At 58.5% G+C, this 26,796-nt stretch overlaps 1 protein-coding gene across 1 annotated transcript; it reads right to left on the reverse strand.

The window, feature by feature from the left end:
* Positions 1–3,576: 3,576 nt before the first annotated feature.
* PIAS4 (protein inhibitor of activated STAT 4) lies at positions 3,577–26,796 on the reverse strand. Its single transcript, XM_065918033.1, has 11 exons — positions 26,660–26,796; positions 21,510–21,936; positions 11,115–11,199; positions 10,465–10,506; positions 9,995–10,085; positions 9,764–9,892; positions 9,553–9,658; positions 7,352–7,425; positions 7,103–7,263; positions 4,405–4,535; positions 3,577–4,102 (listed from the first exon to the last, which is right to left on the reverse strand). Exons 1-11 carry the CDS (start codon positions 26,684–26,686, stop codon positions 3,834–3,836), a joined length of 1,542 nt encoding a protein of 513 aa, XP_065774105.1. The 5' UTR covers positions 26,687–26,796; the 3' UTR covers positions 3,577–3,833.

Genomic DNA, 26,796 nt, shown 5'->3' on the forward strand with positions numbered 1-26,796 from the left:
GGGTGGCGCCCATGGGGGGCACAGAGCACAGAGCAGACATTCCAGAGACTGTATTTGAGAGTCTTTATAAAGTGTGGGAGATTTAAAAAAAAAATCAATTGATAAAAATGCACTTTTTGGGGGTGGGGAGGGAGAAGCTTTAAAAGTAATAATAATAAAAAAACAAAAAGACAAAAGATGATGAAAAACTAGACAAAAAAATCATTTTTCTTGTACATAAAAAAAAACCACTAAACGCAGCCTGTTATGACCGCTGCTGTCTCAGTTGCCTGATTTTGATGTTCTTTGTGTTTTGTTGCGGGCCGGGGAGGAGGGAGGGAGACAGGGGAGTGGGGATGGGGGGTTGGGGGGCCCCTTCCCTAGGGGCTGGGCCCCTTGTCCACACTCCTTGGGGGCTCCACCTATTCGAGTTCCTTAAGCTCAACCTGACCCTTTCTGCCAGGCCTGGATGCAGTGACCTGGATGCAGTGACCCTGCCTCTGGGCTCCTAGGGAGGGGTAGATGTCACCAGCAGTGCCAGACCCGGGGGCCCCTACAGAGGAGGTGACCTGTACCCCCCAGGCACGGGTGGGTGGCACCAGGAAGGGATCTGAGGGATGGAAAGAGCAGGGGTGGGCAGGGAGAACTGGCCGAGCAGGCTCCTTGGTCACCTGCAGGGTTTCTGGAGGCCCTGGGTGGGGTGGCCTTGGCCGGGGAACCCCAAGTCTGCCAGAGGGCCCTGCTGACATGCTCCAAGATCTGAGCTGACCACTCCCCCTACATTTCATGGTGGGGGAGTCAGGCCAGGGCCCACTCAGTGGGGAGCGGGCTGTCAAGAGGCTGCAGCCCCCTCCTCTGGTTCGGGGCCCTGGGAGGGTCCTTCCCACTTCTGTCTCCTGGACTCAACTGGGGCCAGCAGGGCTGGGGTGGGGGTGGGGTGATGGAGGGGCCATCATGACCTGGGAGGCCCTGGCTGGGAGGTTGCAGAGTGACAACTCCAGGGGTCCTCCATAAGTGGTGAGGTCACTTATCTGTGCTCATGTGGACCTCCAACTCGGGCTGGGTGGGGTGAGGGGTTAGGGGTTCCATGGCCAGATCCCAGAGGGACCTGAGCCAGCCATGAGGGAGACTAAGGCCTCTGATGAGGACAGTGAAGGATGATGGTTCTGCAGCTCCTCGGCCCAGGAAGGCATCTCCACTCAGGCTCCTCTGCCTCCCATGCTGCAAGAAGTCTTGTCATGTTCAGAGAACTGTGCAACTGTCCCCTCCATCTAGTTCCAGGACATTCTCACCACCCCATCAAGACCACCCCTCCCCCCTTGAGCACTTACTCCATATGCCCCTCTCCCATCCTGGGTACCCACCCTTGTCTCTGTGGATCTGCCTGTTCTGGACGTTTCATGTAAATGGAATCACATACTATGTGGTCTTGTGTGTCTGGCTTCTCTCACTATCACATCCTCAAGGTTCATCCTCATTGTGGTGAGTATCAGTGCTTCACTCCTTTTTAAGGTCGGATCATTTTCCACTGGGCTTCCCTGCTGTCTCAATGGTAAAGAATCTGCCTGTAGCATAGGAGACTCAGATGTGGGTTTTGATTCCTAGGTCTGGAGGATTCCCTGGAGACTGTGGCAACCCACTCCAGTATTCTTGCCTGGAGAGTCCCTTGACAGAGGAGCCTGGCGGGCTACCGTCCATGGGGTCACATAGTCAGACACGACTGAAGTGACTTAGCACCCACATAATCCACTGTGGATGGAGTGCGTGGTGTGTCTGTCCATCTGTTGACGGACACCTGGGTTGTTTCCCAACCACCTTTTGGCTGTTGCGAATCATGCTGCTGTGACCATGTGAACACTTATGTACCAGTGTTTATGTGAACCTGTTTTCATTTACCTTGTGGGAAGACACCTGAGCAGAGCCACTGGGCCAGATGGCAACCCTGGCCAGGACTCTCCCACCGCGGCTGCTCCAGGGCCTCACTTCTCCCCAATCCTCGCTGACTAGCCGTCCTAGTGGGGATGAGGGGCACATATTCCCATTGACTGGTGATGGTATCTTTCTATGAGCTTATTAGCCATGTATCTTCTTGGCCCCTCAGAGCGAGCAGGGACCCTCCTTGCATTTTGGTGGCTCTGTCTGAACTGGCCCAGCCCAGCAGACACACACTGGACCTCAAAGTTCAAGGTAGAACCTTACCCACTGGACTGGATGCTGTGCCTCCTGAAGCCGGAAGGTCCTGTGGCACAGCCATGAGGAGCATGGAGCGTGGATGGGCTTCTGGCTTTGTCCTCTGCTCCTGACCATGGCCCCTGACCCACAGAGAGGCGGACCCCGTGGTAGCTTCACCTTGACTTTTTTATTTGCGTTTTTAAAAAACAATTAAATTAGAATACAAATATTAGAAAACAGCGGCCTTCGGCTGCCGGTGCAGACGGAGGGGGGCCGAACTGCACAACCGAGTTTATACAGCAAAACTGAATTTGCCCTCGACCAGATTTACGTCCCTTTCTTCTCTAGACCTGAAATGATATTGCTTCCTGACTAGGAGAGTTCTGTTCATACAAAGAAAAATTATTCTGGGGTCTGAGGGTGAGGGGTGCAGGGAAGAATAAAAGCAAAAAAGAACGGCGGGCACAGGCGGTCTTGGAGAACCAGGTGTGGCCTCCAGGGGACAAGGGTGCTGGGCAGGGGGTCGGGCACCCAGTGGAGGCATCTGAGGCCGCTGCGGGAACCCCCGTGGTCGCTGGACCACCCCCCAAGGCTGGGAGCCGCTGGGGGGCGGGTGGGGCTGGGCGGGGAGCTGACGCCCAGTCCTGTTGGAAGACCAGAGTGAGGCTCCCGGGGGAGGGGGGAGCCAGGCAGGCCTTGTACCCGTCGGAAAACCCAAGAGCAAGAAGAGGGGGGAGGAACCACCCCAAAAGGAGAGGCCAGGCAGGTCCGTGCCACCCCTCCGAAGTGGCGGCCCCCACCCCGCCGAGGAGGCAGTGTCCATGGACACCTGCGCTGTTCCCTAGGGAAGTTAACCTGAATTGGAGTTACCGAGGTAGCTGGCTAGAAAACTGAGACCCACCCCCCCACCACGCCACACGGTGCCACGCCCTGGGGCCCCACCTGCTGGGGGGGTGGGGTGGGGGGGGGCCTGGCCACATGCCGAGTCTTCAAAATACCAAGTTATTGCACTTTCAAAAAATACAACACATCTGTGGCTAAACCCTCCCTGGCCCCCCCACGTCCCCCCATTGCCCACCCCTGCCCCCCCAAGGCCCCACCCCACCCCCACCCACTCCATGGCTTCTTGGCTAAGAGGCTCCCTGCTCTGGGCTCTCAGGAGAGCACGTTAGCAGGGAGAGAAAGCAAAGGAACAGATGAATGTCAAGAGTTGTGGCCACCGCTGCCACCGCTGCCAGGGAGAGGGCCACTCGGCTGCCAGTCCTCCCTGAACTCCCACCACCCGGTCCCTCGCACCAGCTGGAATGGTTGTCGGGGGGCAAGCCATACTGGGCCTCCCCCCTACCCTTCCCAGGGTCGGCTCCGACTTTGGACTCCGACACCGGCCGGGGAAGCGGCTGTGTGGGTGGCTTGCCTTGTTTTTAAGTTTGCTTTTTTGTTTTCTTTTTCCTTTTTTATACTTTTTTTTTTTTTGTCATTTTCCTTTTTTTTAATCCTCCGATGGGAGAGTCCAGAGGTACAGGTGCCAGGAGCCAGGGAAAGGGGTGGAAAAAACAAAATGAACAACAATGAAAAGAAAAAAAAAATCACTCCTCCCTCTGTGCCCAAGGCCCGCCTGTGCCCCTCCAAGTGGTGAGCACCAGGAAAGTCGAGTGTCCGGCCGGCGCAGCGGCGGCCAGCAGTCAGCAGGCCGACACCAGACCCTTTTGGAAGGGGCAGCGGCGCTTGGGCCGGGGGCCCTCCTCATCCTCGTCCTCCTCATCCTCTTCTTCTTCCTCCTCCTCCTCCGAGGATGACGAGCTGTCCAGCGTTAGGTCCACCACATCAGCTCCCGGCTTCCCGTTCTCCACGCTGCCCACTGGGCCACCTCCACTGCCCGCACTCCCAAGCACGCTGCCACCTCCACCATTGACGCTGGGGGTAGAGAGGAGCCCATTGGCGTCCGAGGTGCCTGCAGGGGAGAGGGGACAGATGCTCGAGGGGGCTGCCAGCCTGCAGAGCAGGGGAATTGAGGCCGGAAAGGGGCAGGGGCAGCCTGGCTGTGCGGCCCACTTTGGAGGACAGGGCAAGGGGCCTGATACCCGCAGGCCCCTGGCACTCTGGATGGGGCTGGCACTTGGACCGCCTCTGACCACTCACGGACCACCTTGGATGCCCCTCTGTAGAGGGACTGCCTCCACTGGGACAGTCGTGTTTCAGATAAAAAGGTGGCGAGGCGGGAGACAAGCCCCAGGAAGAGGTGGGTGGCCTCACCGAGCACGAGGATGGGGCACTGGGGGCTGCAGCTTCGCTCCTTCTCGGCGCGAATTGGGCACCACGAGCCATCCACCAAATACTCAATCTCGTCTGCGTCTTCGCACTCACTCAGGATCTTGGAGAGGAGCCTAGGGGTAGGAAGAGGGGTGCTGACTCCAGGGTTGCACTGTGCTCCCCAGGAGCCACCTCCTTCTTCTAAACAGTGCTTCAAGGCATGATGCTGAAGAGAAGCTGGAGGCTCTGGTGTGTGCCTTGCTCCTGGTCTGGGCATTTGGCCCCTCCCCAGACCCTTGTAGCTGCTGCAGAGGGTGGGCCATGGGCTGCCTCACCCTGCAGGCAGGGAGATCCAGGCCAGGCAGCAGCAGGGCTAAGTACACAGCACTGGCCACACCTGGTGGCCTGAGGTTCTGCGAGGGCCACACATAGTGAGCCCGTCAGTCACCACCCCATCATGGCAAGATGACTGGCAGAGAACGGGACCTGCCCTCCAGCTGCTCTGGAGCATGGGGCCTGGGGAAGCCATAGGAAGGCCCCCCTCCCTGGCCCCCACCCTCTCATCCTGACACTGTGCTGCCTGTTTTTACAGATGAGGAACCTGGGGCTCAGAAAGGAGACACACGCTGCTCAAAGGCCCTGAGAGGCTCTGGGCTCACCTGGGAGCAGGAGGGGCTCAGGTCACTTGCAGTCAGCCAGCAGCACCCCCTGAGGGCACCTGTGGAAAGTCACAGCCCCAGGTGCTGCTCCTAATAGACTGCCAGCAAGTCTGACTTTACAGTTGGGGAGACACAGGGTGGGGGAGTGAGTCCCCCTAGGCCATGAGGCCATGTGATGGCAGGCCTGAATTCTGGTCCTGCCACAGCTGCTCCTGGGCCTCTGTCTCCCCGCCTTCAGGGTGAGGAGGGCCCAGCACCCACCCTCTACAGCCGCTACAAGGGTCTGGGTAGGGGCTGGGAGCAGGGCACACCCACCAGAGCCCTCAGCCTTTGTTCCACATCTACACTGCACCTGCCTGCAGGTGGCTTTGATCCCCTCCATCACGATCACACAGGAGGGAGGCCTTGTCCGGGACACCCTCTGTGGCTGAAGGGGCCCCTCCAAACCCCATCACCCCCGGTCACCACAGTATGAGCACAGTTCTGGCTGCCGTGTGTATCACACCTGGAAAACTCCTACTCATCCTCCAAGCCCTACTCTATGCCCCTCTTCTCTAAGCAGAGCACAAGTAACAGTGTCTGTGTCTGGCTCAGTCCTCCCAACCCGCATGCCCACAGGGGAGTTCCCTGAAGGATGGAGTTCTTTGGGGGCCCCCTAAATCACCCAGCTAAGGGCCAGAAACAAAACAGCAGAGCCTTGAGGAAGAACTGTATGACTCAAGGACCCTTCCTCCAAGAAGCCTTCCTGGTTACACTCAGGCCCTGCAGGCTGATGGAATCACAGTCTGTGTGGGACACCATCACACTACCCAGCCCTAGGCCTATGAGTCCCTAGAGCTGTCAGAATTACCAGCACTTGGGCCCAAGTGACCTGCTCCAGGGCTGTGGGGGGAGGCGGGCCCAGGCTGCACAGCTGCCAGGCCGGGAACAGAGCTGCCATTCAGGCCCAGCCTGGTGCCCGGCCCCAGGGGCCTCCTCACCCCACCCCAGGCTGGACACTGTGGGAGTGGCGGCTCCGCCCCTGCTGAGAGGGGACCCAGGCTCATAGTTGGCCTGACTGGACTTGCTTCTTCAAGTCCTTGCCTAGCCCCCTGGGAGCCAGGGGCCTGGGCTGTGGGATGCCCCTCCTGAGACTCAGTCTCCTCATCTGTAAGGTGGGGATGATCAAGGCCCACCTCCCTGAGCAGCTGAGAGGAAGGGCTTGCAAGACATCTAACACAGTGAGTGGACTGAGACAAGTGTCTGACGATGAGGACCGTCAGCATGCGGCCACTGCAGGTCAGGGCTACCCCATTCCTCATGGCATTGGCCCCAGCTGCACCTCAACCATTGGGTGTGGGTGGGGCCATTATGCAGTCAGCTGTCCAGAGCTTCCCCATGGCCCCTCCTGCCTGAGCCACGCAGTCCCCACCCCCACCAGCCCCAGCTCTGGGGTCAGAAGTGGGTGTGGCCAGCACCTGGCAGGAGCCTGGCAGTCAGGTGCTGGGCTTCTGGAAACTTAAGCCCAGAGTGAAGTTTTCCTTTGGGGAGAATGGCCTCTTTCCCCATGTTCCCTTCAGTGTGGGGAGGGCCTGCTGGCTAGGCTCAGGGGACAGTCTGACCACACAACTGCTGCCCCCTAGGAAAGGGACAACAGAACTGGGCAGAGTGCTGGGGAGACGTGTGTCTGCCTCACTCTTCCACATGAAAGATGCGACTAAGCCTCTGCTGAGCGCCGCTGGAAAAGCTGCTCCCCAAGCTGTGCAGGTTCCCAGGAGAAGAAACAGGCTCAGAAAATGCAAGGTCGTGGGGGAGCAACAAAAGACCTTGTGGGTCTGGAGCCCCTCTTCTGAACCGAAGCTACACTATCGCCAGGCAGACAGCAAAGACCCTGACATCCTCCAGGGCTGACACTGGCCTCTCTTTCTAGCCTGGGGCCATCAGAGCTGCCACGGGACGAGAGGCACCAGGAGGGACCATGGAAGCCTCAGGGGTCACAGGGCCCCCGCTCCTCTTTCCGAAGGCCCTGGGAGGCAAGGGGTCCGCACGCCCCTGGGACTCACCCATCGATGATGAGCTGGTCATAGGGGGCTGGCTTGTCACACACTGGGCACATCCAGGTGGGCTTCTTCTCGTTCATCTGGAGGTAGAAGACTGCGTCGAAGCACTGCAGGTGCGCGCAGGTCTCTGCGCGGCAGGGCACCGACAGCCGCATCTTCACCAGCTGCGGGGGCAGAGGGATGGGTGTGAGCGGCCGCCCAGCCAGCGCCACCCACCACTGGCTGCCCCTATGACCTCATGCATTGACTCACCGGGCAGATGAGGGAGACCCGCACGCCCGTGGTGGCGATCTCGCTGTCAGGGTCCAGGCGCAGCTTCTCTTTGACTGTGGGAAGGGGTGACTGATGTCAGCAGGGAGGGACAGGGGTGACTGCAGGCCCGGAGCTGAGCAGCGGGTTCCCTCAGCACACAAGAGATGCTCGGGAGGGCAGCAGCTAACAGCTCAGTGCCCCACTTGAGAGGGTTCACATGGCGAGTCCGTCACACCCACCTCCCTCAATGATGGGACACATGTCTGAGCTCCAGGGCCCGGGACTATGAGGAGCAGCTAATGCCAAAGAGCCCTGGGCAAGTAGCACAGGAGATGGTAAGTGTGAACATCAAAAAAAAAAAACCAAAAAAAGAGCCCTGGGCAGTGGCCACTCATTTCTGACAAAACCTGAGCGCACACAAGGGGGCCCCCTGACAAGCCTATCCTTTCTGGAAAGACCCAGATGAGCTGACAAGGGTCACCTGCTGTGACTGTTCCTTCTGATAAAAATCAAGGCCTCCAAGAGCTGGGAAGCCCCAAGGCCGGGAGAACCCTCTGGGGGCTCACAGAAGCGAGCCCATGAGACAGTTCCCTTGCACCACCCAAGCCTGCTTCTCTCACAAATCAGAAGACAGTGGGTGCCAACCACAAAGCTACCTGACTATAAGTACACGAGGTGTAGAGGGAAAAAAAGCCTAGAAGGAAATGGCGCACTGCAGCCCTGGGGATGGGCCTGCAGGGGGCGCAGGGAGCTGGCTGACCAACCTGAGACGTTGAACTCCAAACCCCAGATGGCTCAGGACTGTGCCTAAGCCCACACAGTGGAGGGCACTCTGCTCTTCCCTCCTCCACACATGGACTGTGCCCCCTCCTCCTCCTCCCACATGGGGCTGAGGACGACCGGCCAATTTGTCCCCCACCCTGGAGTGTCCTGCTGTTCTCAGCCACCCTGTGGCCCCTCTCTCTGGCTGAGAAGTACTAACGAAGGATAGATCCCGAGGCCCTGGCCCCTCAGAAAGACCCAGAGCAGCTGAGAATGGATCCAGTGCACACCACGCTTCATAGCAAGGCCCTGTCCTCTTCCACATGACAGAGGGAGGGCGTGTGCAGCAGGAGGGGTTCCGGTGAGACACACAACAGGACTTCCCCGCTGCAACCAGAGAGGAAGCCTGGCTGCCCGAGTAGGCGGTCAGCTGTCCCACACACCGTGACACCACCCTGCTGCTCCTCCTGGCCGTTCACTGAGGAGTCAACCCAGGCCTCTGGGCCTATGCCCCCTGGGGCCCACAGTGCCTGGATGACCCTGTCCAGCCCCACACCAAGCCCAATGTGGGGAGCCCACCTCCTCTGGTCAAGCTGGTCATTGTCCCTATAGGGAAACAGGCAGGTGGGGGTAGGGTTGAAGAAAGGACCCTTTGAAGAAAGTAAGGAGGGGCAGGGGGGTTGCCCAGGCTGAGGCCCTAGGGTTACAGAGTCCTAACTCTGCCACGCTGGCCTCAATGTCTCCACTGGTCAGACTGGGATGTGGCCAGGCCCTGCTGCCCAGATCTGCATGGGGATGGAGTGGGAAGCCAGCCCACCAGGGCCTCCAGGTGACCAGAGAGGGAACTCCCAAGCCACTGCCATACACAGCAGCCCATGGTAGGACACAGGAAGGTTCCATCTGCCCGTCTAAGCTGTCACTGGGCTTTTAACCCTCTATGTAGCCCCATTCCCTTTAACTGGTTTAGAAAGGAAAAAACAACCCAAACTGAATGGTCTCAGCATCCCTGGTCAGACCCTCAGCTTCAGCCTCTGAGTGCTGACCCTGCGCACCCTGTCTCTGCACATCAGCCCAGAAGCACCTGCCTGGACCACCGATCACAGGGGTCCTCCCCTCCCTCACAAGCCCTCCAAGGCCCCTTGCCCCATGGACCTGGGTGGCCCTCACCCTGCCTCTCTGTGTGCCCACTCACTGAGCTCTGGCTCGTTTCTCCTCAGGGCCTCTGCACTGACGGTTCCTGGTCTGACTCCCCACTTCCTTCTGCACTCTCTTAGAGACCTCCCAGAGCACCCCAACCCCAGGGTGACAGCTGGACCCTGGGAAGTCCAGGTTCCTCCATGGAGGGCCCGCCCACAGGAACAAGCCCCAACAAATTTGGGGGTCAGCACCAGGGACCGAGAGGAGCCCCACCCAGCAGTGCCAAAAGCCCCGGGGCTCACCCAGTGCCTTGCACAGCTCCGGGTGCTTGACCCCGATGGTCTTCAACCTCTGCAGCAGCTCCGAGGAGGTCAGCTGCCGCACCAAGTACAAGGCCACGGAATAACTCTGGGGGGTGGCGGGGCGGGAAGGGGCGGTTTAGTCAGGGCCAGGTTGCGGGGGCAGGCTGGGCAGAGGCGGTTGGGCAGAGGCAGGCGGGTCCAGGCCGCTCACCTTGCCGTAGTTGCCCCAGGTGACAGTGATGCGGTTGGTGGCCGAGGACAGGTACATGAGGTGGGTAAGGTTGATGGGGCGGCACGGCCTCTTGGGCTCCACTCCAGGCTTGTTTGAGGGGTAGTAGCCCTGGGGGCAGATGTGCGGCTGCGACCACCTCTACGTGCTGTGCCCCCGCCCCCAGCACTCTGCCCCACCACAGCAGACCCGGGCTGCTGGGCATGCACTCACCGGCACCGAGCAGTAGCTGTGGTTGACCTTCACAGCGATGTTGGGTGGGTACTGGTCTTCCTGAGGGCTGCTGGTGTCTGAGTAGCAGATTCTGCGAGGACAATGGGGACCATGGGGTCACGAGCACCGTGGGCAGGGGTGAGGGAGAGGTGGGGAAGACAGATGGGGAGCTAGGGGGAGACGACATGACCTGTGTCTGGTCTAGCCTGACAGGGGGATCTCAATGCTAGACTGTACGGGTGTGGGGAGGTCCTTGGGGACCCAGTGTCTGGCCTGAGGGTGGGGGGTGGGCAGCGGACATGGCCAGAGAGCAGGAAGGGAGGATCAGGTGGGGGCGGAGGTAGTGTGAGGGGTTCCTGGGGTCCTGGGGTGGGGCGAGACAGGGTTTCAGCCATCCAGGATGGCGGAAGGGAAGGTGGGCAAGGGTCGTATCCCCACCCGCCCCTGTGACCAGGCACACCTGGGCTTACCTTAGGACAACCTGCACGGCCTTGACCCCAGGCTGCAGTTCTCTGTGTGGGGAGCAGAGGAGGGTCAGTGAGAAGGCCTGTGCCCAGCAGCCACTCTGAGCCTTTACCAGGGAACAGCCAGGTGGACTAACCCACGACCTCCCATGGCAACCAAAGGCCTCAGGGCATCACCTAGAATGTTCTCCCCCACTGTCTACTTGCCGGTGACTTGGGCAAATGATCTCTCTCTGGAGAGTGGGGGCCAGTATGGATGGTAAGAGGGCTAGTGGGTGTGGGCCCTATGCACACCAGAAAGCCACCCTGGTGGTGACTTGTCCCAGCTGGAAACTGAAGGCCTCCAGGGGCAGAGTCAGAGACTGGGACCAGCCTGCTTCCCTCGTCTGCTCACCCAGGGTGGTCCTGCCCCCACAGGACACAGGTGGTCACCACTGAGGGGCTCCTGGCCTCAAGGGAGTGGGGGCAGGATGTTGCCCCACACCCCACAGAGAACGCCCCCATCCTGGGTGTCAGGAGCAGTGAGGCGGGACCCTGTGAAAGGGGGACAACTGGCCCACCTGGGGGCTGTGGGTTAAAGGTGCTAAGAGCATGTGGTGGGGGCCACCCTTCTTGGTGAAGGCTCCCCGGGCTGCCTGGCGGCAGGCAGAGCACACCTGGAATTCCGGATCAGCTCGACCTGTCTGGGGGTCAAGGCGAAGATGCAGGGACTCTCCTGAAGCTTCTCGTTATTCTGTGGAACTGACAACAAACGTGGAGTCAGGGTCAGGCCTGGGCCCTGGCAAGGGTGCCAACCACCATCATCCCTCCAGGCCTGACCCTCTTCAGACTGGGCCCACCCGGGTGGGATGGATGTGGGGCCCACTGGGGATGGTGGGGAGTTGGATCCTGACTCTTCCTGGGGCCATTCATCACTGCCTACGGTCCAGGGAACACTCACATCCCCCATGTTCCCCACTGAGGGCCTCTCGGGGAGTAGTAGCCTCTACAGCCCCTCTGTTCAAGAGAGCTGAGATCTGGACTACCCTGGTGGTCCAGTGGTTGAGAATCCACCTGCCAATGCAGAGGGTCCAGGTTCCATCCCTGGTCATGGGGATCCCACAGGCTGCAACTTAAGAGTTCACACAGTACAACTAAAGATCCCACTTCACAACAAAGGCCTGGCACAGCCCAATAAAAAAATAAATGTGTGTGTTTTTAAATGAAATGGGTTTAAGAGACAAAAAAAAAAAATGAAAAGGATTCTAAAATGAAAGCTGTATGCTTCCTCCACAAGAAGCTAGAAAAAACAGCACCAACTCAAAGCCAAAGCCAAAGCCATTATAAGGAAACTAAAGATAAAGATGAAAGCCGATGAACTAGAAAGCCAACAACAGAGAAGACCAACACAGCCAAAGTTCTTTGATAAACACTGAGCTAGACTAACAGTAAGGCTGTGGGAGCACCAGCTGTCAGGAGCGAGGGGTGGACGACAGCACAGACCCTAGGGCCTCTGACCAGGGTGGGGGGCGGGCGGAAGCAGGAGAGGGGCTGTAACTTCACACCAATAAATTCAACAGTCTAGAGGATATGAACAAATCTTCCAAACACAGATTATCAAGACTAGCATCGAAACATACAGAAAGTTTGAAAAGCTTTTTACCAGTTAAAAAAAAATGAACTCACGATTCTATCAGATGTTTAAGGAAGAAATCATATGAACTACATATAAACTCTTCCAGGGAAGTCCCTGGTGGCCTACTGGTTATGATCCCAGGCTTTCATTACCGGGGCCCGGGTTCAATCCTTGGTTGGGGAACTGAGATTCCACAAGCCTCTCAGCAAGGACATAAATAAAACTGACAAACTCTTTCAGAAAGTAAAGGAGGAAGGACACTTCTTGACACATTTTAATGAGGCCGACATAACCCTGCTTCCAAAACCTGACAGAACTGCATCAAGAAAGGAAAAACACAGTTGACTATCTCTCATAAGTGCAAAATATCTTTAACAAAACATGAGCAAACAGCCAGGCCCCCCTGGGATTTGGCCCAGGAATGCAAGGTTGGTTTAAAAACCTCTACACGGGGACTTTCCTGGTGGTCCACTGGTTGAGGAGCTGCACTTCCACTGCGGGGGGCTCAGGTTTGGTCCCTGGTCAGGGCACTAAGATCTGGCATGCCACTCAAGGCGGGGCCAATAAATAAACAAACAGATGAAACCTACGAAACCTCTACTTACAATGGCTAAAATGACAAGACCAGCCATTCCAAGTGCTGCCAAGGATGTGGAGCAACTAGAACTCTCTGCTGAGGTTAACAGGGAACATGGTTGTAACACGGAACAACCACCTAGGGAAACTGTTAGCCAATGACTAATAAAGTAAAACATATACCTGGCCCTGTAACCAGCAACCTGCTGTTAAAGGTATTTCCCAAATAAGAAGAAGTAAGTCTACAAAAAGACTTGTGCAAGAATGCCCGGCTAATCTATTCCGAGTAGCTCTGAACTGGAAGCAACCCGAGTGACCAGCAAGAGAAGAACACATGGACAAGCTGTGGTACTTTCATACTATAAAAGCTGTAATCCATTCACCAACATGGACAGACAGGAAGCTGTACAGCTGAAACAAAGAAGGCAGATGCAGAGATGGACATGCTGTGTGTTATGCCACCTTCCTGAAGAGGCAAAGCTAAACCACGGTGACAGAACTCAGAATGGAGGTGGCCTCTGGGGGTTGTGGGGGGGGGGGGGCAACTCAGCAGTGATGGAAATGTTCTGTATTTGGTGGCACTGCGGTTACTCAGCACGTGCCTCTGCTACAACTCAAATGACAAGCTAAGTATCTGTGGATTTCACTGTATGGAAACTGGATTTTAAAGTTTAAAAATTTAAAACTACCCTGAGGAGTGGTGACCATTCTGTGATGCATCAAAACATGAAGTCACTTTACACCAGGAAGTTGTATCAGATTGCTGTATATCAATCATACTTCAACTTAAACATACATTTGAAGAAGCAAAGGAAAAAAACCACCCCTCAAAACCAAAAAACAAACAAAAAGTCCTCTACACTGAGAAGTCATCTGACTGCAGACTGGAACGGATTGAAAAGTGTGATAAAAATTGATTAGGCTGGGACTTCCCTAGCAGTCCAGTGGTTACGGCTCTGCACTTCCACTGCAGGGAGGCCTGGGTTCAATTCCCGATCCAGGAGCTGGGATCCCACAAGCTGTGTGGTGAGGCCAAAAAACACCAACACCACAGACAAGTTGATGAGGCTATGGCTAGTAGGAGTGACACCCTCTAGGGAGGGTAAGCTAGCACTGTCTGCCAAAATGACTAACACCTCAGAAGCAGCCACTGCAGGTGGTGCACATACAGGAAGACCAAGGACCACTGTCAGACGGGATGCGGAACGGTTTTTATCAGCAGCAGTTAAGGACATAAACACCCACCTGTGTGATGTGGCCCTACGTGGAGGAATACTAAGCTCTGTGAACACGGGAGCTCCCATCAGGTGGCTCTCTGTGCTCCAACAAGAGACCAATCCCCAGGATGGTTTAAGTGGGAAGAGCAGGTGCAGAACAGGGTACAGCTCAGGCTGCCAGGTGCAGAACCAAACCCGGGGAGGGGGTCTGCACCACAGCTGCCCCTGGGGAGGGGGCGTCAGAACTGGCTTCGACCACAGCCTTGGCAACAAGCCCTGGGGAGGCAAGGTATCGGCTCTCTTCCTACGGCAAACCCTTTAGAACACTGGTGGGCAGACTGTCCTTAGAAGGAGCTGGAGTATAAATATTTTCAGCTTCACGAGCCACACGGTTTCTGCCTCCACGTCCCCACTCTGCCCGGTACTGCAAAAGCCTGGAGCACCCACCTGGAGTGGCCAGGGTGAAGAGCCCACCCCTGCTTCAGAACCTTCTGAATTCCAAAATTTAAAAAGCAAACAGAATTTGAATGTTAAAGCAGCAGGGGCCCATAAGCCAGACCTTGTGGGGCCGAGGGATCCCACCCCAGCTTCAATGAGCCCAAGCCCCGTCCCCACCCAAGCCTGGCGCCCCTCATGCCCGGGACCACCACGACTGGACTGTTACTGGGGGTGCTCAGTGCCGGTCCGGAGCTGGCGCTCAGTGAATAGTAAGCTACCAGCTCCTGTCTGCAAGGAGGGCTGGTCCCTCCGGAGTCCCTGCTGGGCCCCTGAGAAGGCTGCCTAATTGGAGGGCTGGGCTGTGCAGGCTACTTGCAGATATGCCCAGACCTGCCCGAACAGCCCGGGGCAATTATTTATGGGGTGGAGGGAGAAGCCTCAAATCACCTGAGTTGGGCCGCCAGGCTGAGTTGGGGGTCAAACACACTCCCCCAACCCCACAGAATCTCCTGGGAGGCAAAAGGACGGGCCCACCCACCCGCCAGCCACAGAGCAGAAATGGAGAGAAAGGTCACTGACAGCTGAGTCCTGAGTCCATGCAGCAGGGGCAGGTGGCGCTTTCCAAAGCCATCAGCCCACAGTGGCTGACTCTTACTCCAGGGAGCCAAGTGGCCAGGGGAGGCCAGTTGCCACCTAAGCTGGGACACAGCACAGGCTGCACCGCTGGGAGAGGGTGGGGGTCCCCCAAACCCAAGCCTTTGCCATCCACCTCCAGGGGTGGCCTTACCCTCCCAGTTGTTCAAGGCCAAGATTCCACGACCCTCGCCCCTACCTCCAACCCTCGCCCCAACTTCCGATCTTGGCTCCCCTTGACCAATTCTACTGGCGCAGGCTTCCAAAGGCGCCCCTTCACCATCAGGGCTCATCTGATCAATGTGCAGACCCCTCCTGGCTCCCCCCAGCTCAGGGGTCAGGGGGAGTGATGGAGGCAGGGCTCTGCCCCCAGCCTGGTGGCCCTGATTCCACCGCAGCCACCCTGGCTGCCTCCTCCTGCTCGCCACCTGCCAAGAACATCCCGCCTCGCCTCGGGGCCTCTGTGCGCGTGTCATCCCCTCTTCCAGAACACTCCTCCCCCGACGATCTACACAGCTCTGATGTCTTTTAAGTCTGTGCAAATGCCACTGGGACGAAAGCCTTCCCGAGTGGCTTTATTTAAAAACTGCAACTCCCACCCCACCCCAGCCCACCAACAGCTCCGGCAACCCCCACCTCCCTCCCGGCTTCCTTTTTCTCCAAAACCTCTCTGTCCTGAGAATTAGCACCATTTCCCCATGTCTTTGGTTCACTGGGGACACTCCGCCGCACAGCGCGGGGTTGGGGAGGCCCTGCCAGGTGGTGTGGGGGCTGGGAGGAGGTACACGCCCTCCCAGCCCCAAGCACACCCACAGGCCTCAGAACCTCTCCAGGACTAAAGGGAAAACCCTGCCCCAGGGTCCACGGCAGGCGGACCAAGTGAACCAGGGAAACCTCCCCCGGGACCCTGACAGAGGGCAAGGCAGCCCTACAAAGCACCGCCAGCAAAGAATATGTAATGATCTCAGCAGGTACTCAACATATACTGGGATAGTGGTGACTGATAAACCAGCAGTGGGGCCCCACTGAGCAGGGAGCAAGAACAAGCGCCTGACTGCTTTGCTATTAACCTGCCTTTTCTCAGATAAATACATATTTTTACAAAAGTTTAAACAGAAAGAGACTTTAAGAAGTCAATCGGCTGGGACTTCCGTGGTGGTTCAGTGGCCAAGCTCCCAATGCAGGGAACCAGAGTTCGATCCCCAGTCGGAGAACTAGATCCCACATACTGCAACTAAAGATCCCTTGTGCTGTATCCCTGGACTTTCCCAGGCCAGAATACTGGAGTGGGCTGCCATTCCCTTCTCCAGGAGATCTTCCCGACTCAGGGATCAAATCCCGGTCTCCTGCATTGCGGATTCTTTACTGTCTGAGCTACCAGAGAAGCCCCGAGACTTGGCACAGCCAGATAAATACATACATACATACATACACACACACACACATAGATATAGTTCAATTGGCTATGACTGGTCTTCCTCCCACTTCCATCTTCGGCTGGCAGGCCTCTGCCCCTGGGCTCCCAAGACCCTTCCTCCCGGCCAAGGCCTGGCCCCAGTGGTTAACGGATGGTGCGGGCAGTCCCAGAGGAGGTAAAAGAGGTGCCCAGGGCTGGGAGCAGAGCAGGGGGCTCACAGTGGAGGGGGGCGGGTGGGTACAACAAGCCCCAATTAGGGGCTCTGGGTTCAAACCCCAGCTCCTCCACCTGGAGTAAGCACCCCTGACTTCCTGCTGGTGGGATTAGCAGAGGAATGAATGCAGAAGCGGGGGCTCAGTGTTCGCCCTGCAGCCTGCAGCTGCTTCTCAGCTCCAAGCCTTTGCTCACACTGCCTGCACCCCCTCTGTCCTGTGGATGTGGTGGGGACAAGCCAGCCCCAGGCCTCAGAGGATGAGAGAGTGATGAGGAAGAAAGGGAGGTGAGCTTTAGATTAGGCTGTGGGGCAGGGAGGACCATGTTGGTAACAGCATGTGCAAAGGCCCTGGGGCAGGACCTGGCCAGGAGTGCTAGAGGTGGAGCAGAGTGGGTGAGGGTGAGGGTTGGACTAGGCAAGAGGGAGCAAATGAGGGCAAGGAGGGGATCTGGCAGACAAGCCAGCAGATCAGGAGAGTGCTTGGAGTAGAGGAGGAATGGGATCAGCCTGCTGTCTAAAAGCTTCCTATGGCTGCAGCTGGGATTGGGGGTGGGGGGGGTGGGGGGTGGCGGTGTGGAGAAAACAGGAGGGAGGAGGGGTGTTGGGCAGGTGGAAACCAGGGCTGTGCAGAAAGTTGGGAGGGTGAGGGGGTCATGGGCAATGGAAGTGAGCCTGCTCCGGCAGGACTGAGGCCTGTGGGCTGGAGCCCTTGTGAGGAAAACCTCCACCTCCACCCAAGGAGCCCTTCAAAGGCCGTGCCAGGCACTCCCCAGGGCAACCACGTGCTGCAGAGCTGGTGGAGACCCTCCCACCACCACGGACAGGGGAGGCCCAGGCAGCCCAGGAGCTCAGGCCACCTGCCCCTGGAGCTGGGACACAGGACACAGGACGCCTCGTGACCGTCCGGGCTGCCACAGCATGGAATGGCCAAGAATGCCACAGAGGGTCTGTGGGCGGGGTGGGTCCCACACCAGGCTGTGGGGCAGCAGGCAGGTGACTCTGCTTCTTTGCACCTCAGGGGTATTTCCCGCCTCAGAACAGAGGTAAAATATAGCCCAGAAAAGCTGGGAAGCCCTCAGGACATGCCAGCTGGTCCCCCCAATGCCACAACCCACCCATGTCCAGCCCGCTCTCCTGACCCCGGCCTGCGCCACACCGCGCTCCGGTCACAACGGCCTTCATTCACAAACTCTCTCACCACGGGGCCTCTGCCCAGAACACACCCACCCACCCACCCGCTTAAGTTCAGCTTAACTACTACTCATCCCTCAGGTCCGGGTGGGATTGTGACCTCCTCCAGGAAGCCTTCCTGACTGCTACCTCCCAACAAATGCACAGTACAGGGCTCCTGGTACTGACAACCCCTACTGCTGCTCAGAGCATTCCTTGCCAGTCAGGGACCCTGCTGCCTTGCTTGTCAGTTGGGCAATACCAGCCAAAGGGCTTAGACCTTGAATGAGGTACCTACGTGGGCCCTGCCCAATGGGGCAGGTGCTAGACTGGCGGCTCTCCACCAGAGTCAGCCGACCATCTCCTGGGGCACAAGGAGACCTTGGGGGGCACCTTGATTACCTGGCCGGGCCGCCTGAGTGGTCCCACCCCACAAGGCACTGCCCACAGGATGCCGGGAGCCCCGAGGGGCAGTGCAGGGCCAGGTCACGCCTCCTTCCTTCTGCCAGCGTGTCTCATGACAGCACCTCCTCTCGCCCACGCACGTGGCCCTGAGGTCTGGCCCTCCCCAGTCAGCCTCTGGTCACTAACAGCCCAAGTGGCCAGGCCTGGGGGACCCTCAGGCCATCAGGGGGTTAAGACCCAAGCAGCAGCACTGGATCTAAGACTGCATTCCCGGCCCCCTGTAAGTGCCTCTGCCTTGGATGCTTGGCCCTGACGACTGGGCTCCCAGTCCTGAAATGAGGCCCAGAGTCCAGAGTGGTTCAGAGACGGTGCTTCCCCACAGGAAAGCAAGGCAGCCATGGCGCGGGGAGGGCTGAGTGGGGAAGCTGGCTGAGCACAGGGCTCCAGGGGCCCCTCCTCAGGATGCTGTGTGACCTTGGGCTAGTCTCCTGACCTTTCTGGAAGCCATCCCCACCCCTGCGGAGTGGATCATCTGCCTCCAAAGGTCCTTCCAGCTCCGGGTCTGTGGCTCCATTATTCCCCTCCCCTCCCCCAACCCGAACATTCCTCTGTGCGTGATTTATGTCTCCTGTCCGCCAGGCGCGGGCTCCATCCCGGAGCAGGCCGGTGGCTCATCTGGCAAACAGAACCAGACTGTTTGGGCCTCCTTTCAGGTGGCAGGTCAGGACCTGGGGTGCGGGAGAAGGGGAAGCTGGCTTGAGCCTCCTGAGGGGGCTCCTGGGCTGTGCCAGCCATAGAAGGCACTGTGGGGAGGCGCCCAGAATGGCTGGTCCCAGAGCAGAGGGGACCAGCTGGCTCAGGGCCGGTGGATGTGCTCACTCAATCATGCCTCCCCTTAGGACCGCGGGCAGCCCTTGGGGGTCCTGGAGACTCGGGAGCAGGGTGCATCCTGGGGGAGGGGCAGGGGAATGGGTGGGAGCACAGGCAGGGTGGGGTCGGCCTCTTTGTTCTGAGCAGAGCCGAGTGATTCCTGGTGCAGACAGGGGAGCAGACACTCCTGGAGATCAGGTGACCGGGGTCCCCGGGGGCTCAGGGCAAAGTGATGCATTATGGGCCGGGAGTGACTGCACATTTGCGTGCAGGAAGGAAGCCCACAGTCCAGGCCGGGGAGGGAGGCTGCTGCCCCAAGTTCAAAGTCACCTCCAGTCCTGGTCCTGGCCCCTGCTGAGTGCCGAGCCCGCCACACAGCCTCCCTTTAAAAACCCAGCATCCCTGTTGCAAAGACGGTGATTGAGTCCTCAGGAAAGAGTCTGAATTGTCAGCTCAATCTTCAGAACAGCCAGCCAGCCAGGGCTGAGGTCCCAGTCTATAGGGATTGTGCTGGGGGGTGTTGGGGAATGAGTCCTGACATCAAGAGAAGCCAGGGCGGGGGTAGCAGAGACAGAAAAACTCAGGGAAAGGCCTTGGGTCCCCAGAGCTGTCACAACACTCCCATGACAGGTGCTGCTGGGCCAACCTGCCCCCACCCAGGGGTTGGCGAGAAACACCTCCTGATGCCAGACAGAAGGCAGTGGAGGACACAGCCCTGGGCTGCAGTGCGGGCCTCAGACCCCAGGACCACCCATCCATGGCACCTTCCGTTACCTCTGATGCGACCCCACCCTCCCTAAGTCCAAAGGTGGCAGGGAGAAGGAGCGAGGTAGCCGCCAGTCCTCCCCTCCCGTCCCGCTCCCAACCAGGGCAGGACAGAAGAACCAGCGGCTGGGGGCTGGAGTTAAAGCCTGTGGGCAGAGAGGGGGCCCCTGCCGAGTAAGGCAGGGCGCTGGGTCAGCAGGGCTGAGAGGGACTGGAACACATGGCCAGAGGCATGGTGGGCGGGGGCGTGGAGCGGCCACGACCTCTGGCACAGGGTGCTGGGACTGACTCGTGACCCGGGCCCACCATGTTGGGCTTCAGGACACACAGCACCAGATTAGGCTGGGGTACCTGGAGGCCCCAAACAAAGGGTGCTAGCAGGGGGCCTCTACAAGCGTGGCGGGCTCTGTCTGCATCCCCCACCCTGCAGGTGGTCAGAGACACGCTGGGACTGAGTGTGTCGGGGAGGGGGAAGAGGAGTGTGGGTGAATAGGAACACTCAGGGACCTGGGAAAACTGGAGGGACTACAAGCACCCCACTGCATTCTACTCGCTTTCTGGAGCCTTGGAGGCCCAGGAAGCTGTGGCTCAGGGGTGGGGGGCTCAGGGCAGCTTCTGAGACTGAGTCTAGGCTGACACCCACTCCCAGCCCAGTCATCCGGCTGCATGGAAGCAGTGGGGGCCTACTCACGTGCCACCCTACAGGCCTGACACACAGCGGGTCCTCAGTCATCAGAGGGGATAGAGAAACGAGAACAAGGTTCCGCGACATCATCTCCTCCACCTGTGGCTGCGCCTGCCTCTTGCAGACACACCTACCCACACACTGATGGCCCGCCTGTGTGGATAGGCCTGATCCTGCTGACCAGGGTCACTCCCACAGACTGCCTACTAGGAAACAGCCTTCTGCTAGGGGGCGGGGATGGTGGGGCAATCAGGTTGAACCTCAGATCAAAACTCCAGCTCCTTTGCCACCAGGAGTAAGAGCAGAGTGGCCACCCCTCCAGGTGGCCCCCAGTGATCCCTGCCTCCCAGTGGTCCAGCCTGGCAAAGGCCCTGCCCACAGTGCAGCAGAATTGGTCCCTGTGACCAGTGGGATACGGCCAAAGCAAAAACATGCTACTTCCAAGCTGAGGTTGCAGGGGAGCCCTTAGCTTCCAGTGGGGTCACGTGCTCACACATGTGACCACGTTCACTTTCTCTCTTCCTTCTGCAGCCCCCTCCCCCTGACCCATCATAGTGGGGGGGGGGGACAAGCCACCACCCCACACCATGCTAGGGGAACCTCAATTAGCCCACAGAGGCCCATGTGGCAAGAGCTGGTGTCTCTAGTCAACAGCTGGTGTCTCAGTCCCATGAATAAGCATGCCACCCCTGCCCCAGTCGAGCCTTCAGATTAGGTAGCCCCTGGCAACAGCTGGACCATGACCCCCTGAGCGACCCCAAGTGAGAACAACTCAGTTAGGCCACTCCCCAGTTGTGACCTTCAGAAACTCAAGTGTCAGCTACTCCAAGCTGTTGGCATCTAGGATAACTTGTTACACAGCTATAGCTTACTAATTCAGGGACCCAACAGTGGGTCCCTGTGCCTTCTGGGAGGGGCAAGTCCCCCGCACGCAGCCCCTTGGCTCTTGATGCCCCCCAGAAAATGCTCCTGGTTGGCCACCTGGTGGGCCTTGGGCGCTGGGAGAACTGGGAGGTGGGGCCACCCTGGGGGGGGCGGGGACTCACCCAGCTCCGTCGGCTTCAGCAACTCATCCAACATGTTGAAGAAGGGCAGCTTCACCAGGCGCACTTCTGGCTTGAGGGTCTTGGCAGGCAACCGTCCAAGTCCATTTAAGTACTTCCCGTAGAGCACGGGGTAGTCAATGTTGGGGCCAGTGAGGGGAGTCCTGGGTACCGAGCTGGCCCGCTCATAGGTGGAGTGCATGGTCAGAGGGTCCAGGGGCCGGTGGGGTTGGGGTACAGGCTCTGAGCTCTTCTTGGCGTAGCGCGTTTCGTAGAGCTCCTTGATTTTCTTGAACAGCTCAGGGCTACAGTCAAACTGGACCAGCTGGAGGGCCCGCGTGACAAGTTCGTGTTTAAGTCCGCTCTTACTCCGGCCGACAAAACCCAGGAGCATCTGAAGGTCGGAGACTCGGAAACTCATCACCATGTTCTGGGGAAGAGCAACCACAGACACACACGCTCAGAGGGAGATGCTGCCAGGGCGAGGGGCCACCCAGGCCAACTGGGAGGGTGGCAGGGAAGACTGAGCCCCCCCACCTAGGTTCAGTCCCACCTCCATGGCTGCCCTCCCCCTCCCCCGTGAGGCCCCGTCCCAGCTCAGTCCTGCTCCCCTCCTCCAGACTTTCTCAGCACCAATGCAGCAAAATCTTCTCTGACTGCCCCCCACCCCCACCCTGCCACCACACCACGAGTGCTTCTGCTTTAGGTTCTCTTTCCCCATCTTCAAGTCTGAAAGCAGTCCCAGGGCAGGAGCTGGGAATCTTGCTTCCTGGTCAACAGTCTCAGCCACTCCTTAGCTGGCAATACCAATGGCCTCTCTTCATCAGGGACGATGGCATGTGGAACGGGCCAGAGAAGATGACGTACAGAAGCAGAATGAGTACTCAACCAACGTCAGCAACATCGGCCACAAACACATCTTCCCTTCAGTCCACAGGGCAGTAGCTACCGCTCACTCAGTACAACTCATCTGCTGGGGACTGAGCTGGGTGAGTGATTATGTACTTAATTCTGGTCCTTCAAATACCCCTGCCAGGCTGGGTTGAGCTCCAGTTACAAGATCCAAACCTGACTCTGAACCGGGGTGGCTCCACCCTATCAGGCTGTCCCTGCACTGGCTTATTTCAGTCGAGCACTGCTGAGGCCATCAAAGAATCTGCAGGTCACCCCGGCAGATGTCCTCCCCTTGGCACTGTGGTCCTCGGGGCTGGATCGTTCTCTGGGGCGTGGCTGTCCTAGGCATGGTGGGGTGTGAAGCAGCATCCCTGGCCCCACCCACTTGATGCCAGGAGCCCCCCCAAATCCAAGTCGTGACCACCACAAACATCCCACAGACATCAGCAAGTGACCCCTAGGAGCAAGATCCCCCCCAAAAGAGAAGCATAGGGACCCAACAGTCAGAGGTTGCAACTGAGCTGTGGCAAAGCGATGACTGAGGTCTGGTGAATATCGCCTGGTAGTGTCCCTCCAACAAAATCGGATCAAACACAAGAGAACAGTGGACCCTGATGCTTTCTGTGGGACTGACCAGCAGTGGCCTGCCCTCCATGATACTGTGGACTCCCTAATATGCTCCATAAGCAAAGTATCCCAGAAGGATGGGCCAGCCAGGTTTGGGGGCCACCTGTGCCGAGCCCTGAAGCTGGTCTGTGATAAATGAAACATGGTGGGAGAGAGAAACTTCCAGGGGGAATGGAAAAAAGAAAAAGTACAGGCGACAAGTGTGGACATGGAAAGCTGGCAAGCCGGGGGCAGGACAGCAGCCAAAGAAATCAAGAAATCACTTAAAAGCAACTAGAAAAACTCTGGCGGTCTGAGGTGGGCAGGACCCCTGACAGGCTGTTTACAGCAGTGGCCTCAAAGCCAGAAGGCGCTGGTGCTTCCTGGCTATCAAAGAGTGAGATGTGCCATGTGACGGTGGCCCCAGGACTCAGGAGCCTGAAGTTCAAAGGCAGGCTCTGCCCCAGGTTCCCAGAGCAGCCTGGGTCCCTGTCAGCCTCACAATCATGAAGAGGACCCAGTCCTGCCTGCAAAGCCTTAAAGGGGGAGCCTTTTGCTGCTGCAGGATCTTCTTCCTCCTCCCGTGCTGCAGATGGGGCGCACCCACCCATGCCAAGCTCGCCGGCCTTTCCACTCACTCATCTCACCGGGACTAGCACCCACTATACAGGTGAGAAAACTGAGGCTCCCAGAGGGAAGCAGCTGGTGCCAGGCCTCCCCATGTGTCCACAGCAGAGTTGGCAGTATCTGGACTCCTGAGGCTGTCTACCTCCAGCTGCCGAGGAGCCCCTCACTCCCCAGCATGCCCCCTGGGTGGGGAACCCAGCGGTCTGCAGGCCCCCACAGAGTCCAAAAACTCTGCAATCAAAGAGGCTTTGCTTCCCTCAGTCTGACTTTCTACCTTGAACAGAGGAGAAAGGCTTGCAGACAAGATGTTTCTTCTGGAAGAGGCCCAAGGCACTCAGGAGGAGAGGCAAAGTCATGTGGAAGAGCTGACCGCCAGCCACTGAGCCTGAAGCAGGTGGGCCTGGCCTTTAAGAGTCTGACCACAACAGGGCACCCCGCCCTGGGGAGCTGCTGCCCCCACCTGCCCCTTCTACCAGGTTGGGGACATCCGGAAGCTGCGTGTGCACGCGCAGCTTGGGGCACACCTCTTGAGCTGCCATATGTTCAGGACTCGGATTTCTCAGCAGCTGCCACTACCCAGGAGCCTGCCCTTGACACTGGGTGGGGGGGGGGAGCGGAATGAGCGGGGTGCAAACATTCAGGAAGAAGCCCCAAGCGCAACACAGATCACTTCCTGCCTGGCTTTATCCTGAACCGCCTGCCCCTCAGATCTGTGTTTATAAACAGCACCAGGCCCCAACGGCTTCCAGAGCCTCAACTCTGGGCCTCTTAGGAGCTGCGAGGAGAAACAGCGGCCTGGATACAACAGCCTCACTCAACTGAACAGGGGCTCCTCACTGCAGGAACTCAGAACTCAGCGCATAGAGCTACACACCCTCTAGGGGAGTGCCCAGCCCAACCCCTCCCACCAACCCCTCTCAGGGGCCTCAGGTGAAGAGTCTCAGCTTTCCAAGTGTATGAATAAGCCCCCCTTGCTCTCCTCTCAGATCAGCCCATTTTGCATCCCAGAAGATAAGTCTCTGGTTATCACTATGAAAGGTTTAAGAAAGTGCCTGAAAGAGGGAGTCATTTCAATGACATGCAAAGCACTCCATGGGACAGCAAGGCACTGAAGAAGTAGGAAGGTTCCAGAGGATCAGACCAGGCTGGGTGGCAGTCCTGAGATCCCCTAGGACAGAGGCTCATGGTTTAGAGAACTTGAAAAAAGGTCAATCTGATCTAATTGGGGAGGGGGCCCCAGTCATGGAAGGGTCAAGTAGAGTTCATCAGATCATGTTTCAAGGCCCTAGATGGTATAATAGGTCAGACCCTACTCTCTGGCTGGAGTGGCGGGCCTGCGTCTAGAGCCACAGGCCCACAGTGCCCTGAGGAGGTTAAATTTCAGGGCTCCAGGGGACTTCAGGCCACAGGCTTCCACCTTGGGCTGGCAGGGTTCAGACCCCTGCGTCTCTAGGGCAAGTCTCAGTTTCTCAAAACAGAGCGCGGTGGCTGCGTGTGTGATGCAGGTATAGGCGGAGGGCGCTCAGGGGTGAAGGGAGGGTAATACCCGATAATCACAGAACCGTGAGGGCTGTATTTCAGATCCCCGTGGGAAGGGAAGGGAGACGGACTGAGAGGGAGGAGCGAGAGAGAGAAAACATTTACAGGTCAGGACCCCGGGGAGGGGAGATCAGCCGGGGAGGGGGCGGGGCCTCAGTCTTGCTAGGTCCCGTCCCCCAACTCCGAAAGATGAGCGGCCTTGAATAAACTTCTCAGGCAAGAACCCTAGCCTAGTCAGGGGCAAGAGTTCTGGAGCCTCATCTCGCAGGGGCATCTGACAGTAGATACCTCTCTGGGAGACGATGTTCCCAGCTTAGTCCCAAGACGGTTAAAAGGGGCCTCAAGCAAGAAGGAGGTGACATCTTTGGGACGTAGAATGCGGACCCCAGACAGCAATACAGGGGGGACAGACTGGGAACCCAACTGGGTACACTCCAAGGGTCAACGTAAGAGACCCGCAAAAGGAGTGGGGCCTCAGACGCCAGAGTTGGGGTGTCTAAACAGATCTAAAGAGGGGCTGTGTGGAGAGTGTGGTCTGAGCAGTAGACTCGTGATGGGGTGAGTATAAGGGAACCAGCTGGGGTTGGAAATGGGGTCTGATCCTGCGAGTGTGGAGTCTAGGGCTCCCAGGAGCAGAGTTCAAAGCTGCACAAATGCTGTCGGGAGGGGAAAGAGTGAGAAGGAACGCAAAGCCCTGGACCTATGACTGAGAGAAAAGAGTTAGGAAGGAGCCGACACCAGGACCAAGGCTCCATCACACCCGGGAAGGCAAGCTCAGTTAACACCGCGCCCACTCCGGGGTGAGAAGGGTGTCATGAGGGGGGCGGGGCTCTGGGACCAGAGCGGGAGCTGAATAAGGGCTCTAAACCTCAGCCTGGGGTACAGACCCCCAAGAGACACCCTGTGTTTTGGGGCGGTTCAGGATCCCCAGCTCATCACCCAGGATGGTGGAAGTGGTCCAGAAAAATCAGAGGACCCTTCCGAGCAGAGAGCCGCCAAGCGCAGCCTGATCAGCAGGGCGAGGAGACTTGAGACCCAGATGCCAACCCACTATACCATGGGAAGCGGTGAGAGGCAGACACTCCCCCAAGCCAAAGAGCGCCGATCTCGAGGAAGGGACGAGCAGCCCAGCCCGTCATGCTGTCCGGGGGGAATGTGCCTCAACCTGGAGGCACGGCCCTATGCCCGTGTTCAGCGCGATCTGGACCCTAGTCGCTTGGGTTGGAGAAGGGAGGACCCAACCTCACGCCTGGGGGGGCCGAACCCCCTTGCGCGGAGACTGGGGTGAGGTTTTGGGGGCCCCGCCCCCGGCCTCCTCGCGCCCCGCCCGCAACCGGAGCCCCCGGGCCAGGGGTGGGCGAGGGGGCAGGACGCCGAGCCGCAGGCGGGCCGCGCCGTGGGGCCCCAAGCGGAAGGCACAGACCTCGGCCTGCCGCCCGGCCCCCGACCCCCGCCCGCCCTGGCCGGCGCCGCCACCGCTCACTCACTTTGGCCTCCACCAGTTCCGCCGCCATCTTGGCCACCAGCGTCCCCCGCGCCGGGAGCCCCCAGCCGTCGCGTCACGTGATCGCCCTCCACTCGCGGGCGGGGCCCCGGCCGTGGCCAATTATCACCCTCGCGCCCT

The sequence above is a fragment of the Muntiacus reevesi genome, chromosome 1 (genome assembly GCF_963930625.1).
Source record: "Muntiacus reevesi chromosome 1, mMunRee1.1, whole genome shotgun sequence".
Taxonomy (NCBI): domain Eukaryota; kingdom Metazoa; phylum Chordata; class Mammalia; order Artiodactyla; family Cervidae; genus Muntiacus; species Muntiacus reevesi.

What these genes read in the sequence shown, in the direction of transcription:
- PIAS4 (XM_065918033.1), bottom strand. Translation starts at nt 26,686, where the DNA reads ATGGCGGCGGAACTGGTGGAGGCCAAA. An exon ending in GAGCTGATCCGGAATTCCAG is followed by an intron (nt 10,507 to 11,114) that starts GTGTGCTCTGCC and finishes CTCCCCACACAG; the next exon opens with AGAACTGCAGCCTGGGGTCA. An exon ending in ACAGCTACTGCTCGGTGCCG is followed by an intron (nt 9,893 to 9,994) that starts GTGAGTGCATGC and finishes ATCTGCCCCCAG; the next exon opens with GGCTACTACCCCTCAAACAA.